The sequence below is a fragment of the Strigops habroptila genome, chromosome 11 (assembly GCF_004027225.2).
Source record: "Strigops habroptila isolate Jane chromosome 11, bStrHab1.2.pri, whole genome shotgun sequence".
NCBI lineage: Eukaryota > Metazoa > Chordata > Aves > Psittaciformes > Psittacidae > Strigops > Strigops habroptila.
Window position 1 is genome coordinate 35,674,418 of NC_046360.1, and position 18,509 is coordinate 35,692,926.

An 18,509-nucleotide genomic window follows, 5' to 3' on the forward strand; every position below is an offset into this window, starting at 1 on the left:
AATAATCAATATAGAAATTCATTAAATAGCTGCAAGAAAAGAAACCAGATCATGATTTTCAAGTCATCCTCTGGTAATCAGGTAGTCTGGTAGTTAGAAAGCAAAGAGAATGGCACAGAGAAAGTGAATCTTCCTCCCGTGATGGTCTGAAGTGATGAGATTTTATCACTGAAGTAGTAGATAGTATTCTGCAAGAGAGAGTCCTCAAAACAACCTCCCAGAAGAAATGTTGCCTCTTGCTTCATTGCTACTATTTAGATGTCCTAACTTATCAGGACCCCAAAACAGTATTCTTTACCAAATACTAACACACTGTATGGCAATAATTAATACAAAAGCTTGCTTAGAAAATTTTGTATTTTAAAGCTGCCATCTTGAAAGGCTGAAAGCTAGTAAAAAGCTACTAAAATACTATGGGTAGTATTATCCATATCGTGACATCTCAGCTTGCCAGGGTGCGAAGAAAATGCTCTATCTGCCAAGAGAGATATCAGACTTTAACAACATATCTATTTTAGAGATGATTGCTCATCTTTAGTAGGAGCAAGAAGAATGAAGTGCTCAAGGTAAAGAGTCCCCCACTGTCAAAATGAAGAATCACCAGTGACTCTGAAGTACCAGCAGTCATACAGGTCTCTTAAGGAAGTTTATCTTACGAGGAAAGAAAAAGCCAGAAACTGCCAGGGAACACTGATTTACACATTATTCAAATACAAAAGTCTATACCAACACCTTCTAAAAATAGCATGTTAAAATGTTACATGAAGATGGGGAAAGAAACCCACAACAACAACAAAAAAACTACCCCAAAACAAAGTCAAACCCAAAGCACACTGTCATATCAGATTGCTAGAGAGAAGAGAAACGTCAAAAACACCGATTCCAAACCCAACATTTGCTGGGGACTCTGACAACGTTAAATGTCACCGTCCCCATCAATGTTCACTTTCACTACACACAGGAATTCAGTAACATTCAAACAAAATTATCTTCTACAAATGTAAACATTTATTCAGCAATGATTTAGGAGAGGGCTTAGCACCTGATTCCAGGGACAGCAGCTTTGATCCTTCTCACTTCACTGAGCCTCTGCTGAAAGCTGCCCTACCAAAGGGACTAACTGAAACGAGTCTTGTTCACCTCATTACTTTTTATATTAACATGAAAATCAATAGTCACAGATCCTGACAGTCATGTTACTTTGCTAGTATAAAAGTATTAGAGAAATAACTATCATATATTGCTTCCCTAGATTATGTTCTGCTTATATAGCTGTTGAATGTGAAAACCTTCATCTCATTCCTATCCCACAGAGGCCAAAAGAAGATTGAGGAGGGAGCACAGGCATATGCAAGAGAAATAAATTACACCAGGTCACTCAGACAAACAGAAAACTATAAAGACCATTAAGAATAATATGTCTTTTGTATCAGTAACTAAACCACAGCAAATTACATCAGATTAGTAAGACCTTGACAGACGGCTGCATTGGGAAGAACTCCAAGTGTTGTCTGGACTTCAGAGAACTTTAGGGGGCTTGTTGCTCTATTTAAAATAATTTTCTAAAGACATGTTGCCCTGGAATGAATCTGAAATGATCTGCAATTACAGGTGAGACTACTGGATATTCCCAGTTCATAATTACACAATGTTCCATCTTATTGAATTTCTGCTCTCTAAGGAGTAAAAAAAAAAAAAAATAAAGGATGCACCAAAACAGATGCTCCTTTTAACTTGTGCTGCTGGATTTTTTCCTGACTATCTGCAGGGATGCTGTCTTCATCTATCACACTACACCTTTGATTTGGCTGCACAGTATCTTGTTTCTCCTGCCATGTGTGTACGTACCTACCCCACAGCAGATTTACCACATTTCATTTAGATGGTGAATGCAAGTTATGTAGACACCACCATCAAAATTAACGTGGCAATTACTTTAGCTACATCTGTGCAGAATTCTTTCCTTAAAGTGCTAACTGCTTCTAGTCTATGCTGCAGCTGCCCCTGCTGCACCCCTGTGAGCGTTTCAATGCAAAGAAAACCAAAGCCAAGCTTAAAATCCATTTTTCTCCACAAAGTGGGGTTCTGAAAGAAATGTGTCTGAAAGAAAACACTCCACCTGGATGGAAGTCTTTGTGCCTGAGTCAGAAAGCAAAGTCTCAAATTACTGAGTTGAGCAGTAACTATCAGGCTTCTACTTGCGGGTACATGTGCCAGCAAAAAAAAAATCGTAAGTTGCTAGACTCTGCATCCCACAAAGATATAAATGAAGAAATAATTAATTCTCCCATTACCCTACACTATGTTTTAGTCAAGTCAACTCTCACCGTTATTAGCACTTTTCAACCATGGTATCTAAACCACAGAACCTTACGCTGGTGATCATTCTACAAAGGGTGAGATGTTGGCATATCAATACACGTCTGTACTCTGATGTGCAAAATGTAGCACTGAATTTGGTGATGCCAAGCTCCATCCATGGAGGTTTGAAAGGGCAGAGATGCTTTCATCATTTCCTGTTGATGACTTCAGAACTGTATTCTCAAGCTTTGCTAGTGCATTTGTGACTTGGAACTTGGCAGAAACATTCCTCCAGATGCAAAAGCAATTTTTACCCATAAATTAAAATTTGGCAAATCTTAAATCTTTACTCTAAACATGTAAAAATCAGCTTTAGCCTAACTTTTTCTGCTACATCTTCATTATAGACATCTCTGCCAGCCATATAGTAGGTGTGCATGTTTGATTTCATTTTTGATTTTGTCCTCTTGGTAAAGTGAGCAATTTTTGGCACTGTGGTGCTCTTTGCAGAGAGAGGAAGGGGAAAGGAAGGAAGATGAGCACTAACCAGGGCTTTTTCTACTGTGTTTGGGACAGGGCTTGGTATCCTGACAGTTCTTGAACATAACTTTTGATACACCATGTCAGTCCATCCCAGTAGTGAGGATTAAAATTACCACCATCATGACATGATGTTCCTCCTAAGTATACCAGGGGACTAAGTGTTCTCTTAATCCGCAAAGCTGTTAAGGTTTATGGTTGGACTCGATCTTAAAGGTCTTTTCCAACCTAAATGATTTGATAATTCTATGAAATAATTGGAGAAAACAGAATAAAACCTTCTGTCCCACGTGTACGGTACTGGGTGTCGTATTTTGGCAGATTTTTTTCTATCCCATGAAGAAGTCAGTAAGTCTGCTGGAGAGTGGGTGTTCTGTGGAATCAATCAAAAGTGCCTAGAAATGGCAATACAGAAATCTAGCAAAAAAAACTTTACTTTTCTGAAGCACACTAGAACTAAAAGAGAAACTATGCCCAAGTGAGACTATAGTAGGCGTCACACTCTTCATTCTAAAAACCACAATTAACTTTCATTCATATACTGCCAGGAGCAAAATTCTCCCACTATTACATATCAGCTGTTATAGTGGGATAAATATCAATGCTCTGTTCCCTCTAGTTTTGAAATAGCTTTGATATTATTATTTGAGAAAGGACGTATTGCTGATTTCTCCCACCTCCCTGCACCCTGCAGTCACTAACCAAGGGCTGAGATGCTCACTGGTATTCTCTGCAGTCTCTTTCACTGCAAGAAAGGAAGTGACTAACAAAGTTTGTCGGGAGCCCCTGTGCTTGGAGGAAGATCAAGAAACGTAATCAAGGAAGTATGAAGTTTGACACAGTCCAACTCTTGGGAAGAAGGAATCCGTATGGTTTTCAGGCCATCCAGACCAAGGCTGGGCAGACTGAGTCAGTCAGCAAACGTGTAACATGAGTTACTCACAGTAGCAGAAGGCTCAGATGTTGCTAATTCACTTAAAAGAGCAGCAAGACAACTGTTCTATTGGGTAATTAGCACTCAAATTGCCCATGGCACCAGTGTATAGCATCCTATAGCTAGGAGACTTTAAAATTCATGGTTTGGGTTGTTTTTCTTTTCAGTTTCTACACAGGGATAACTTATGAGTCTGCAGAGCACTATTTTAATCAAGTCAGCCACCAGCTCACACAAATTAGAACTGACCAACACTGGTGTTTGGGTGCACACCATGGAACCTCAACATGTTACATGGCCAAACATGCTACACACAAGTAATCTATTCATTAGATGAATTTCTGGGGGAACACCAAGCACTAATTTTTCCTTCTCTCTCCTAGCAGTTCCTGGAAAAGGCTGTTTCTCTTCATGAGAACACTACTTTACCACTCTGCACTTCTATAAATAATTCCATGGACATGATTAGATAAGTCCCCCTTTTCCAGGATGACCCTCCTGCACAGTCTGTGGAGTTTCTCACCCACAGACCTCTGCTTTGCTGCCTCAATCTCTGGCCAGCACACAAAGCCATGTTTCTCTGGTCAAGAAGCAAACGATGCTCCCTGCAGAGCCTTTTAGCTGCCAAACCATTTGGAAAAGCTTAATGCCAAGCCAGCCAACACTATCCCTCCTCCTCAGGGAACACATCAGCCTAGGAGATGCACAAGTAGCAAGTGGTACAGAAATGGGGAGCATAAGTGAGCAGAATTAATCCCCCTGTTCTCGGTACTACAGGGTGAGAAAGAACCAGTAGTATGTACAAATGTGCTAGTATCATTTATGGAACATGAAAGAAGTATCACCGCTTTTGGTCAATGATGTGATAAATGTGGAAATAAAATCCTTTCTTCTTTAGGACAAAAAGAATATAAACAAGATACGTTTTAATATATTTAACACAAGGTAGTAAAGCATACATATTCTATTAGTGTTTGTCTCCATGAGAATTCTAACATGTACTGTACTGAATTATTCTAGTTCTCCCTGGAGCAGCAATGTTATTAAGCATCTGAACATCCTTAATCTAATTGCATAAGTTAGCAATTCAATTTTACATTTGCTGTTCAGTTGTTCACATTAACCTTTAGACCCTTTCAATGAAGGAACCTGTTTTTTTAACTAGGAGTAGCTCAGTACTCTGAGAGCACCAATGTTCCATTTCAGTAGTGAAGACACAAAACGATTACAATTACCCTCTAATTAAGGCTCAACTTTTTAACTTCAGAAAAGAAATAATTCAGCCTTTATTTCAGTTTAAATCTGAGATGTATTCACTTCTCATTTGTAAGATTTTACTCCATCAGCAGGTTCCAGGATGGATTAGTTTTATTAGCAGAGAAATGAAAATGTTTTGGGACGCTGCATATTAAGATACTCGACAATCTATGATTTCCAATATTTACTATCAGAGTAGCAAACTCCATTATTCAAGACCCAATTTTGTCTCACCCAAATCCCTCATGTAATAATATATCAAAACCAGCACCACCAATTTTTAAGAGCTATAAAGTTCTCATTATACGCACAATTACTTATATGTAGTGACATAAATGCACAGTCATACCCTTAATCATACCCAAGCAACTAGTAGTAAAGCAACTGAACTCCACAGGCACATAAAATTAAACATGTATTTATCTCATATATACTTATATACTAGAGATACATTATCAACAATGCCCCACCATAACTCTCATACCAAAGAACATGACACATCATATACACAAGTTACAAACTGGGTAGACTTCAACTGAAAGCAAAAGAGAACACACTGAATGCACTGGCAATTTTTATATATAGGCATTGTTCAAATTGGAACCATAACAACTTTCTGGACCAGTTAAATCTTCCATTTAAATATCTGAAGCAAAAAAGTAACCTATGCAAAGCAATCCACACTGCACCTCAAGTGAAAAAAACAATACAATTGCCTTTTCACCTATACATAACATTTTGTTCACGTAATGCTGTCCAAAAACAATGTTAGAAAGCATTTGTTGGGAGTAACAGCTACTCATTAACACATTTAACACTGGTTAAGATAGAAAACAAACAAGCAAGCATAATCTGCACCTACAGACCAAACGAAAAGCCACAAATCCAACAACCTCAAGTATCAGTTGCACAAGCAAGAGGCTAAAACAACACAAAGAGAGGACACCATACCTGATACTCTTCTGTTGTATCGGTTAATAACCGCAGCTGCAAAATAAACAAATCTAAATTAGAAGTGCTGTTTATCATTACAAATTCAAAGTTATCACCTTGAACAACCGTAACATATTTTTACTGCATAAATCCCACACAAATCTCTTTAAGGAAAAAAAAAACCAAAAAAACAGCTTCAATATAAAGCGTTCATCCACTTACTTGCCAACCAGTAAGTGTTTGTTCAAAGTTAAAACCTGATAGTCCAGAAGGCCATTATATGCCTACATGCAGGGTAAGCAGCTTTGGGGTTTTTTAGGCAGTTCTGAAAAAAAACCCCACACCTCTACAGGGGTTACCCAATCTTAACCTATCAGCAATTCCCAGCCCACTTTACTTAGCATTATTACAAAACATTCAAGTACTCCAAGTCATCAATACCAACGTAACACAGAGCAGAGTGATGGAACTTCCTAGCTAAGCCATTCCATACTCCTATACAAGCCATGTAACTACTCAGGCAGTGCTCCTGTACTAACTCCAGTCACCTATCCTTGACCAAGGCTAATTTCCATAAGGGCACACATTTCAATTGAAAAGTTCTGAGATGGAGGACCCATTGCTTCACTGTTCATGCTGTTCGCTATACAAGGTATTTAAACGTTCTCTCTCATTGGGAATGAACTTCCTGACTTTCACTATTTCAACATTAAGCCGATCTTTAGTAGAGAGTATTCTTTCCCCCTTTCACTGTAACCAAGTTTCAGTCTCAACACAAAAAACAACCTGTAAAACTTCACTCAGAACAAAGCCAAAAAACTACGCACCCCTTCACCACTAACCACCAAAGTAATTTTGTTCTGGATGCTTCATGCTTTCCCATTCTTCTTCCCCTGAACTGAAAACTGTAGTTTTCCTGACACAACCAGTGACTTTTCTATTCCATTCTTTAAGCATTTAAGAATTAGATGACCCCTTATACCACATCAAAGCACAAACATCACAGAGCCAGATTTATTAAACACATGCTACCAAAATCTCAATGATACCACCATTTTTTAGAAGTTAGAAACTTTTGATTAACCAAGATTAATATCACAATACTGGGGGGGGGGGGGGGGTGTGTGTGTGAAGATAAAAATTATCATCATATGTTCTTTTGTAATGATAAAGGAAATCAAAAGAGTTTAGAGGGCACAGAATTATGAGGCTAACTCCATAGAGTTTTCAATCAAATCTATCAACCAGGAGACAATGCTCAGCTTAACAAGAAGCTAAGGGTTAAAAGCAGTATTATTTTGTCTTTTATAACTTAGATCAAGTCCTAAACTTCTGTAACACAGCATAATCCTTACGAAAGTAACACTGACGTGTTTTATGCATCAAGCTTGAAGAGGCTCAAAAACGCTGAATGATAAACCTGAGAACTCAAGAAACTTTATTTTTAAACCTTTAAGCAATTTCTGACAGCAGCAACCCTTCCTGCAAATAAGGGCAGCATATATTCACTTGTCAAAGGACACCGTGGATGCAAGAAGTTTATGTCTCCTTAAGGGGAGACAGGCATTTGGAACAGAGCTCCATTCTGGTTTATTAAATAAACAACAAACTCATGAAACAAACTGAACTGAAGATGTTCATACATTTCGCCCTGTTCTTAACTTTTCCAAGTGGGAATGCCTGTGGCCACCAGCGGCAACAGAACACTGCTCCAGACTTTAATTTGCCCGGCCACATCACATTCGTTCTTATCTCTAGTTTATTGAGCTAGTTTTTGAGTACTCAAAGTTGGCAAGCAAGACCTTAAGAAACAGAAAAACTCACAGACACTGATCTAGAGACACAGATGCCCACCAGTTCTAAGGTACTGAAGAACTAAGGACCAAAACCAACTAGTTCATTTCCTGCTACAGTGATTTATTACAAGAAAAATACTAAATTCAAAACAATTTAATAAGTTCGCAGTAAAAGCACCTCATCTAGCTCATAACATTTTCAAATGTGTAACTAGTTTCATATATTGATTTGGATACTTTAACACTGTTAGTGAGCAAATACATGGTTTATTTCAGACAGTCTTGCACATGAAGACTTTCTTCTCCATCTTTTGACTACTACGCCCATTTCTTACTCATGTTTAAGAATAACATTTTAATGCCTTTGAACAGAATGAATATCCTACAGAAAGCTCTGGCATACTTTGAGTACCATATTAAAAATCCGCTTTCCAAAGACTATGGCTTCTTTTAGAATCTTGATTATTTTATCCCATAGCAGAGTTCAGCGTCATCAAAACAGCATCAAGTTTTCCACACTGTTAAAAACGAGGAAAAGAAAACAACATAACCTTTTAAGGACAGTTGAGAGAGCACTATTATTCTGCCTCCATGAAGCTTTTAAGACTAAGATGATAGTTTGCTTTTCTTACACCACTGACAGTTTTAACATGTATAAAATTTCAGGTTCACTTTTATATGTTGTCAGAAGATGACTATTTTTATGATAAAGAGATAAAATCTGACATTTCCTACTACAGAAGATTAGCATTTTCTTTTCTTCTGGCTTACCAGTGAAAAGCTCTCTTTATGACTATTTTCAATGTCGCACCAACAGTATAGCCACTCCCGCGGCATACTTGTGTTTTATCATTAGAAGTACACAGAGAAAAGCTTGGCATCGAGGACTGCCAAGAGAACAACTCCTGAAGGTTCCACATACACCTAGATTAGTCTGTGGACACATTCCAACAAATTAGATGGGGCAGAAGGGAATAATATGTACAGTTAACTCAGCCCACTTCCTAGACTGAACACTAAAAGTGTGTCTAATTTAAAGCAATAGTGATAGATACACTAATAGTAACCTCTTGGACCAGTCCAGCCATTACAGCACACTTCTGCCTATGCTGTAAAGTGAATCCAGCACATTAACCTGGTACCACTCAGATCTGGCATCTTCAAAAACAAATTGTTGCTTTGAAACAGGGAATAATTTGGGGTTTTTGTACCTACACTTAGTATTTCCTTCCTGCACACCAATGTGCCGTGTTTAAGGTCAGTTTTACACTGATTGCAGAAATTATAATGAGATTAAGAGATTTTGCTGCAAGGTGATTGCATTGCAAACTCTCCATTATGTCAAAACCTCAGGTGCAGCAATATTCAAGTTTAAAATGTCTCATACCTTTGGCACAGTCCCTGCTTCTACTCGGCTTCTGGGAGCCAAGACCCAGTAACTGGATAAACACAACAAAAACAGAGGCAAATTAAACCATTGTACCAGAAGAGACCAAAAGGGGCCAATTTCCTCCCTGGCAGCCAAGGGCAAGTGACTCTGCAGTGGAAAGGCAGCTCAAGCTGTGCATTCCATGGCTTTGCCAGAACAGACTCTGGACAGTGATCCTGCTCCACTGCTCACGAAAAAACCAGGGATATCTGCTGAACATGTGTGTATTTTCCATACTGTCCTGAGGCACAGACTGAATTAAGCACTAGACAGGAACACTTAACAGGGGCTGTTTCAGATTTGAAAAACCAATACAGGTTTCTGGCTCTAGGATTTTTTATTATTTACGATTGCAATTTCTAGAACCAGGCAGTTCTCTGTAAGTAACCAAATACTTATTTAATAAGTAGTTATCAACTTTATGTAAGTATCACTTAACCTCACTCATCATTCTCCTTTTCCTGCACCAGGGAAAGAAGAAAAACAACCAAAAAAATAGTGCCCATTCATTCACACACACACATATATATACACACGAATATACGTATGTGTGAATATATATACACACACACGTATGTATGAATGTCACATATGACAAATAGTCAAAGAAAAGACAATGTTAAAAAGTGGATCATCTCCCAATTTCAAAACCATTTTATACTACCTTTAATCAGCTAACTGCAAAAATATTGAGTTACATGTATTTGCTAATAAAAGGCTGCACAACGTTTCTTCCTCAAAGTATGGCATTCTGTTTAATAAAAATTATTTGAATTGTTTGCAGAAATAAATCACTACTGGGCACTGTGTTAGCTAAATTCACAATTTTATATATCCAACAGCAAACAGCACTGCTGCCATGCAGTTGTACCACCACTTGCTAGTAGCTCCATTCCATTGGGTTTTCTCACTTGAAAAATTAAGGATATAAATTTCAGAAGCAGAGATTGGTATGTGATAACGCTGGGAACCACTGACCACAAATTTATATTATGATGATGATTATGATGATTATTTGAATACTTGATAGTAAAATCATTCTCCAACTTTACAAATCACATCTAAAAGAATGTTTTTCCTACAGCACATGGATCCCTTGTCAGTGCACTGAAAAGTGACTAGTGAAAAACACCAGCAGGCTTTTTAAAAGTTACACTACTACCTTAAGTGTAAGGTATTTCTCTACTGCTCCTAAGGTTAAGTCTTCTAAGTGCCTTAGAAATCAAAGCCATAGTAAAAAAAATGAGTTGAAATATGCATTGTGCAGTTACAGAAGATACTAAAGTTTGAAATGAATGGGAAGTTACAACAACCAATCTCCCAGCTATTGCTTATACACGTACTAGGAACATTAAATTCTTACAGAAAAGATAAATAAAACGCAAAAGATCATTTCAGGGTCACAGGGGAAAAATTCAGGGACAAATGAAGAACTGGCATTCCAGGCATGACATTAGAGTACAGGATGTTACCACCCTGTACTGGATACCTTGAAAACTCTAATTCTCTTCTTCCACAAGCAAAGTGCTTTTTACTGGACCCATGAACACTTTCTAATTACAGCTGGGGTTAAAAAGTCCTCATGTGCTGATTGTTTCTGACACTGGACACAATTTCTAGCAGGAGACTAAGTTAAGCTATTGCGCACACAAAATATAATACAGATCTTTCATGTAACACTCTAATCAACTCAACAATTTTTTGAAGGTTTCCCGATGAAAGATGGAGCAAAGTTTACAGTAGGTCACAAATTCAGTAGTACAGTACTCAGAGTTCCAAGAGCACAGGCATAAAATACCAGCTTTATTAAAACAAATCAGTGACTTCCAAAGTAATGTCCCATCAAATCACGACACAAAACGTGACCAGAGACAAAAAGAGAAACAGAATGTAAACTGTTCTGATTTAACCAGTCAATCAAGATTATCCAAACAACATGTGAGTTGACACTATAAACCATTAAAGCCGAAATACCAGAAGCAGAGAGGAGTATAAATCTGAGGCGTGACTGTCTCTATGGAATGTTGTATCAAGTTACGATAAGGAAGTGCTAGACTACAGCTGTCAAACTGTTTTTCGACACACCAACATGTTAACGGACGTACATGAATATGAACCATCACAACTGTGAGAAAACTCAGAGATTTGAGTATCGGTTTGTTAGGATTTCTAGTAATTAGAAAGTAATGCTATAGCAGAAACAAGGCGTTCATCATCAGTTATGGCATCATACTTTAATAAATGCAAATCTGAACAAGCAAGTAAAATAATGGGGTTCCCTGTGACTATTACTAATGTAAGTTCTGTATCCATGATTTCCTTCAGGATGTCCTGTTGAACAGTGACAAATTCCTTCTACATCTCTGCTTGATATGGTGGGGAGTATGAGTGGGACTACAAACTACTTCAATTTCTGTGGAACCGAACAGTCCACATGTCAATGTTTCCTTCAAACAAGCAAAACAGACAGAAAGGGATGAGTGTTTTATAGGTACCAATGTTTTTTCTCCTCCTTCTATTCCCTCCCCCAGAAGAGGATGGAAACTCAGAACCTGGTTAGCGACAGGCAGCAGAGATTCTGATGGTGTCAGCTGAAGCATGCCAGATATGAGGTGGAAGACAAAAGGTCAGCGAACAGTAGGGAGGAAGCGAGGTTTCAGAGGATGAACAGAGGGAGCATGGAACATAAAATAAAGATGAGGGCCAGAAAAATGGAAACTGTGATCCAGGATTGCCTGCGTACACCCACACTATCCTAAAGGAGACTTTTAAATCTATTAAGTTGGAAAACAGAAACAAAATTTACATTAATATTAAACACAGTTTTCCTCTCTGCTGCAGAAGAGAGGCAAATACCTTTTCATTCCCAGCACTAAAAACCAGCTCTCATCAGTAGCAAGAGATAATAAAATATAAACCCAAAGTAGCCTCATCCTTGCTGCCAGAGATTTTTAGAGCCCCTCTGATAGAAAGAATGTAGTAACTGTTTCTGAAGGAAAAAGTTAAGTCAACAAGCAAGGCATCTATGTTGGTTAAAAAAAGATGTTTTACGAAGTTATTAAAGCCGTTGGGCTATTTTGAGTTGGCTTTTATTTGTTTTTGAAAGACAAGTAAAATTAATACGTACTCTGGAATGGACAGACTTTAAACAGCTGATAAAGTCAAGAAAAATAAACCTTTCCTAGACTCTCTGAAAGAAATCTGGATGAACCTCTGGTTATAAAAGCACCTCTTGACTAAGATGTTCAGAGTTATGTTTGATTTTAATGACACTTTACAAAAATGTATCACTATCTCAATATTCTCATCCCACAACCGAGTTTGAACAGTCATACACGGTATTATTTTGGTCACGTTTCTCAGCAGGTATTAATTCAACACAAAAAAGGACCGTGCCCCTGTTATGTGATGAGCCCTGCTCTCAGAATTCAGGAGTTAATGCAGCCTGACTGAAGCCTACGCGCAGGAGGACGAATACCTATCAGCAGCACCCGTATTATCTGACACTGCAATGGCATGACCCGCACAGCCCTCTCCTATTTCTTGCTGACATGTCTCAGAGCCAAACACAGCAGTTTTTTTGTTGCACTAATTTTTTATGAGTGATCTATATCACGACGATCAAAGAGAGAGAAACAAGCTACGTACTTGCTGTACAGACATGAAATTAGACAAATTCCCAGTGCTGAGGTACGATCTCAGCTGAAAGGACACATTTCACAGCGATTAAAGATATAACTGTACGCTGATACTACAACAACGGAGATTGTCAGGGACTGAAATGAAAGACTTGGGAATTTTTTTAAGGATTAGAAAGGCTAAATTATACACTGCACAGAAAAGTAAGGATGCTGCAAAGAACTAGGAGAGTTAAGCAACTGACAAATCTTCAAAGTATTGTCAGAAGAGGCAAAACACTGGAGGGTACGGCAAAGCAAGATACAGTAAGCGAAGAAGGGAAATCTGCTTGGCCTTTAGGAGTAAGCTTGAAAAGGAAGGCATTTCAGAGATAGGGAAGCAAAGGAGCCACATTGGTAATATCACAAAAGCTTCAAGAGCCAGAATGACATTAGGCTTTCAAACCCAACATTAAGTAGATGATAAAAAGTAAAGATCCTGCACATATTTGGAAGTGACTTTCACAGGGATTCTCTGACAATGAAAAAAGCCAGAAAGGGTCAAAGAGGAGTCCGAGACTACAGAGTAGCAGAAACATCACATCAAGGAGAAAGAGCTGCAAGTTTCCTTAAAATAAATGTTTCATACAGGATAAGATAGTCACATCTTATCTAGGGAACCATGAGGTATTTCCCAATCGGCAAGAAACACGGGCAAGTGACCCTCATGTCTAGGTGCAGCCTCTTCCTCTGCCAAGCCTCTCGATTCTTCCCTTCCATCTCTCCAGTCCTGCTTTCAAACACCACCTCTTTATTTACAAGGCTCCCGTCCCACCAGAAGTCATAGACATATGAGGTGGGAGGATTGATACTTCAGGGTATTTAAGATCTTTGAAATGTAATGAAGACATATTTTGATTGAAATCTTTTGGGTAGAAGCTTCAGAAGTGCTGTCTGAAGCAACGTTTGACAAGTACAGTTCTTTTAAAGCAACACTTTTGTATTTCAACTCATTTTTTACTACAGCTTTGATTTATAAGACGCTTAGAAGGTTGAACTTCACATCTTCATATCTTTTAAAACATCAAACCCTAAAGACTTTTGACCACATTTCTATCCTTTGATTGGTCATAAGGTGCAAAACCATCGCTCTATGTTACAAATTAACAACATTTCAACCTCTTTTGACTTCTTCGCAAAGCTGAGGTTTACCACACATACTTGGAAATCCTGGAGATAATTTCTAAGTGAGTCATAAAAAATGTCATTTAACTATGACTAGTAAGCTACTCTGGTTTTATGATTTCTAACTGTGCTTCTTGCATAAATCTCTTTTCAGATTAATGAACTGTGCACAGGTCCATGTAATGTGAATAAAGCCAGAACAAAAGAGTCACATGAACCTGAGACAAATTCTTACACATTTCACTATTATTAAATTTACATTCTATCCCAGCACAGAGCTGTGTGTAAGTCTAAGGTAGGCAAATCACTGCCCCAAAGAGCACAGTTTAAGTCACTCCTGACCTGCCACTGAAATTAGCCAAATGACTTGGTTTTCCCATTTTCAGAAGCTTAATTAAAAGTCCCACCATTACCCTGAACAACTGAATGCATTAAACATTATGAAAACTTTGATGAGAGCAACAACCCACCGAAGGCCTCTCATGCCAGACAAGTCTGATTCACCGGGCAATTTCTACACTCCTCCCTCAGGGAAATGGCACCCACACGTCTGGTGTGGGACATCATCATCTAAACCAGCGTGAGTGAGGTCCAGACACTGCTCTTCCTCACCCCTCACTGCTATCCTCCCCCAGGCTCTCTGTGCTCAGACTCATCGTGGTCTAGATTTTAAAACACTGCAGCAGCAAAGAGGAAAATTACAATTCCCACTCACACCAAAACCCTTCCACCTTCTGTTCCAACACCACACTTACCCTGTTATTTCCAAGGCTTTTAATATATTCCTACTACCAAGTCTTTACTCCATAGCTCAAGGGCTGCCATAGAGGCATGGTAAATGCTTAGGTAATTAATCCACACACTTTCACAGCTGGATTGCTGTTGTTTTGTGACAGCTGGTTTTGGGTTTGCAACACGCTCCACTGCAGTGCACCACTGATGGTCTTGTCACGCTCTTCATCTCCCCGTTTTATACTACTCCTCCTACCCAGGATGAACTTTTCCTAACACATCTCACGTACCTTCAAATCCCAATTGAACACACACACCTATATATACTTTTACACAGCGTCTCTCAATGAACAACTCAAGTAACTCATGGACATCCTATATTTCAACTGTTATCTACTGCCTCATTTTTGTCCTTTAGGCAGAAGCATATTTTAAGGCACAGCAAATGTTGCTTGTGTTCCTAATATTTTTCTAGGTACATCTGGCATTTATGACAACTTCCATGAGGCATAATCCTGTATTTTTACTTGGGTGCATAATGAAGAGTTGAGATCCTCCTATATGTAAAGAAAGATGATGGCTATACATCAGATTATGCCTATACACAGATATTCTTGCGGTTTAGCAATGAAAAACACAGAAAAAAAGATGAATTTTGACTGCCTCTCAGTTTCCACCAGAAACCCAACCTTAATTTTACATTCTCTGCATTGTATTTTAAAGACATTCCATCTGCTCTGTCTGTAGCACACATTAATATTCAGAAGACATCTGCAGTGTGCAGACCAAGCTTTTAATTGGAATCATGTCACAGCTACCATCACACAACACTGAATGTAAATGTTGGCTATCCGCACTTGGCAGCTGCTTGGCAGGCTTAGTATAAAGTCCTACTGACACTGTCTTTAAATAATGTGGTATCAGGACATAAAAGATATCTTGAAAAATCAAATATTTACTATCATGAAACAGTTTTACAATGCCATCCATACCTAAGGTTTACTAGCTAGTTTACTATCACTTAAACTACTTATATTCAGCCATAATTTTCAGAAAGCCAACTAACTGATACAACTGAATGCTCACATTCTGATGGATATTTAAGCAAATCTAACTTGTACACAAAAGAGGACAAAGAAAACTGGACTTCAGTGCAACTGAAATTGTGTAGTGAAGCTTGAAGCATTTATAAGCATCTAAAACTGAAGCACTGCTACCTATGTAAGAGCACCTGAATAAAAGAATTCCATTAACAGGTGTGCTCAGTGATTCAAGACACTCTCCTACCATATCAGACTAATTATTCTAGAATGAACAATATACTTACCTTCTATTAGCATAAAAACCCCAATCCCCTGAGCTAATAGCATCATCATTTGCTTCAAATCCTTCCCAAACCATGGTAACATAAAATTACTTCATTACAATCATCTGCATATTTTCAGCTTGTCTCTTCTGTAACTTTCTCACAAATGAGGCAGTGATCAGCAAACTGTATGGAGAAAAGTGTATGTGTGTGTGTATATATACACATAAACTAAAGTTATCTGTCCAATACAAACAACTAGTTGTTACACCACCAACTGATCTTACATGTTGCAAGTTATTTAAATCTTATCAGTAGGCAGAAGGGACACAGGAACTTTAAAACCAGCCACAATTACTTGCCATGAAATACACATTTTCTTGGTGAATTCGTCTTTCACATCTTTGCCATGGTGTAACAAACACTTCTTCACAAACCTAAGGAAACTTCAAGACCACAGCTCATTAAGATATAACTGTGTTGCCACAACAATAATTACACAAGTAGAGGCAACATCAGAACAGGAAGTCATGATGATCCAACTCCTCTAACTCCAGTGCCCTTCTGCGTTAGAGTAATTGGCTTAAAGGATACTGCTCAGCTTCCAACACAAGTAAGTGAATTACACAGAAGGGGAAGATGCAACTCTTTGTGCTAAGGGCACACAGACATATCCAGCCTGTAACTGCACATACCACCACCATTTTAGAACACTTGATAATGGAAGGGCAACAAAGAAAAAAATAAATCAGAGGACAGAACAAGGTTTGAGCCCCAAACCTGCGCACACAACGAGCTGACTGATGACCACTGACTGCAGCAGCACTTCCAATCTGTTTCAATGCAAAGGAAAAAAAAGGGTTGGTCTTTGCTTCCTCGTCACTGATATACAGCTGGTCTGCTCAAGATGGCACTGAACAGAAAGGATGAATTAACGTGGGCAGTTACAGATGAGATGCATTATAAGAAGCTCTTCCTTTTGCCTCTTAGCTATTACAGTCTCAGACAAAACAGATTGGAACCACTCTCACAGTCAGGTACCGAATCTCATGTGACAGTAAGAAACAGCTATAACTGAACTACAAAAAAAGAGCAATTTAGAAGAAAAAATGAAAAAGGAGATTTGAAGCTCAGCAGAAACAATCAGCAACAATGACAGGAGATGGTGTTTTATATACCCAGCATGGATGTTACACAGCTAAACTGCCAGGTCAACCTGAGCTCAGGACGGTACAATTATAGGTACCTAGGCAGCATTTGAGAATAGCATCCTACAGCTAAAACAGGAGGCACATAAAAGCCCATCGTTTTTTGGTTGGATTACTTCTAATTTCATTACCAATTCCTACTGTCATTACTGATCCGGATGATGAAACATAAGAGTGTTTTTACAGAAGACAAAGCTGGAATGGGTTGTGCTATCATCTGATCTGTATAAAAGCAAGAGGAATTTCAATCAGAAACACCAGCATCAAGCATCACTTCAAGCTGATTCAGAGCCTAATCTCACACATCCACATTTAAATCAGGGTGTAAGTACACTTGTATAGAGTAGGCAAGACACGCTGGTTTCCTGGTATCCTGGACTGCATTAGGAGCAGTGTTCCCAGGTTGATGGAGGTGGTCCTTCCCTTCTACTCAGCCCTGCATCCAGTTCCAGGCTCTCCAGCACAAGAGAGACATGGACATACTGGCAGAGAGTCCAGCAAAGGGCCAAAAAGATGGAGAAGGGACTGGAGCACCTCTTGTATGAGGACAGGCTGAAAGAGCTGGGACTGTTAGCCTAGAGAAGGGAAGGTGCAAAGACGATGGAGCCAGGCTCTTTTCAATGGTGCCCAGTAACAGGACAAGAGCCAACAGGCACAAAATGAAACACAGGAGGGATCTACCATAATGAAACACTTCTTTACTCTGAGGGTGACCAAGCACTGGCACAGTTTGCCCGGGGAGGTTCTGGAGTCTCTCATTCTTCAGCCCTGCTTAACTTGGGGGTTGGACAAGATAAACTTCAAAGGTCCCTTTCAACTTCATCCATTCTGTGATTCCATAAAGATAACTCTAACAGCTCATTAAAACTCATACTTTGCTTCCAGTTTAAGTTCCAAAGGCAAGAAGGCAAATAGAAGTAAACTTCTGTTTGCAGAGAAATACATTAAGGGACCCTCTAGATAAATTTTGACAGAGGCACTGGTTTTGGGCTGTTGGGGTTTAATTTGTTTGGCTGGGTTTTTGAAGGGGAAGGAGAGAAAGGAAGGAAGAGAAGAGGCTGAGAAATAGCCTGGGCTTCTAGAATTTCCTACCAGGGACATATTCTCCATATTTACAAACTCAACTCTTTCTTGGGCATTTAAAAACATTTTCAACGATGACCCTACCACAACATACTAAAGCTCTTATTCTCTTAATGCCCTGTAAAAGCCAACAAGCACCCACATCCTGAACCAACCTCAACATACGCATCAGCCTTCTTAGCCAGTGT

General features: G+C 38.8%; 1 protein-coding gene across 1 annotated transcript in view; it reads right to left on the reverse strand.

Annotated features, from left to right (window-relative positions):
• The window catches only part of PRKAR2A (protein kinase cAMP-dependent type II regulatory subunit alpha), a 62,006-nt gene that overhangs the window by 31,725 nt on the left and 11,772 nt on the right, over positions 1-18,509 (reverse strand). Inside the window, exon 2 of the mRNA XM_030502095.2 lies at positions 5,984-6,019. Coding sequence (XP_030357955.1) covers positions 5,984-6,019 — 36 coding nt within the window. The remainder of the gene's footprint in view (positions 1-5,983; positions 6,020-18,509) is intronic.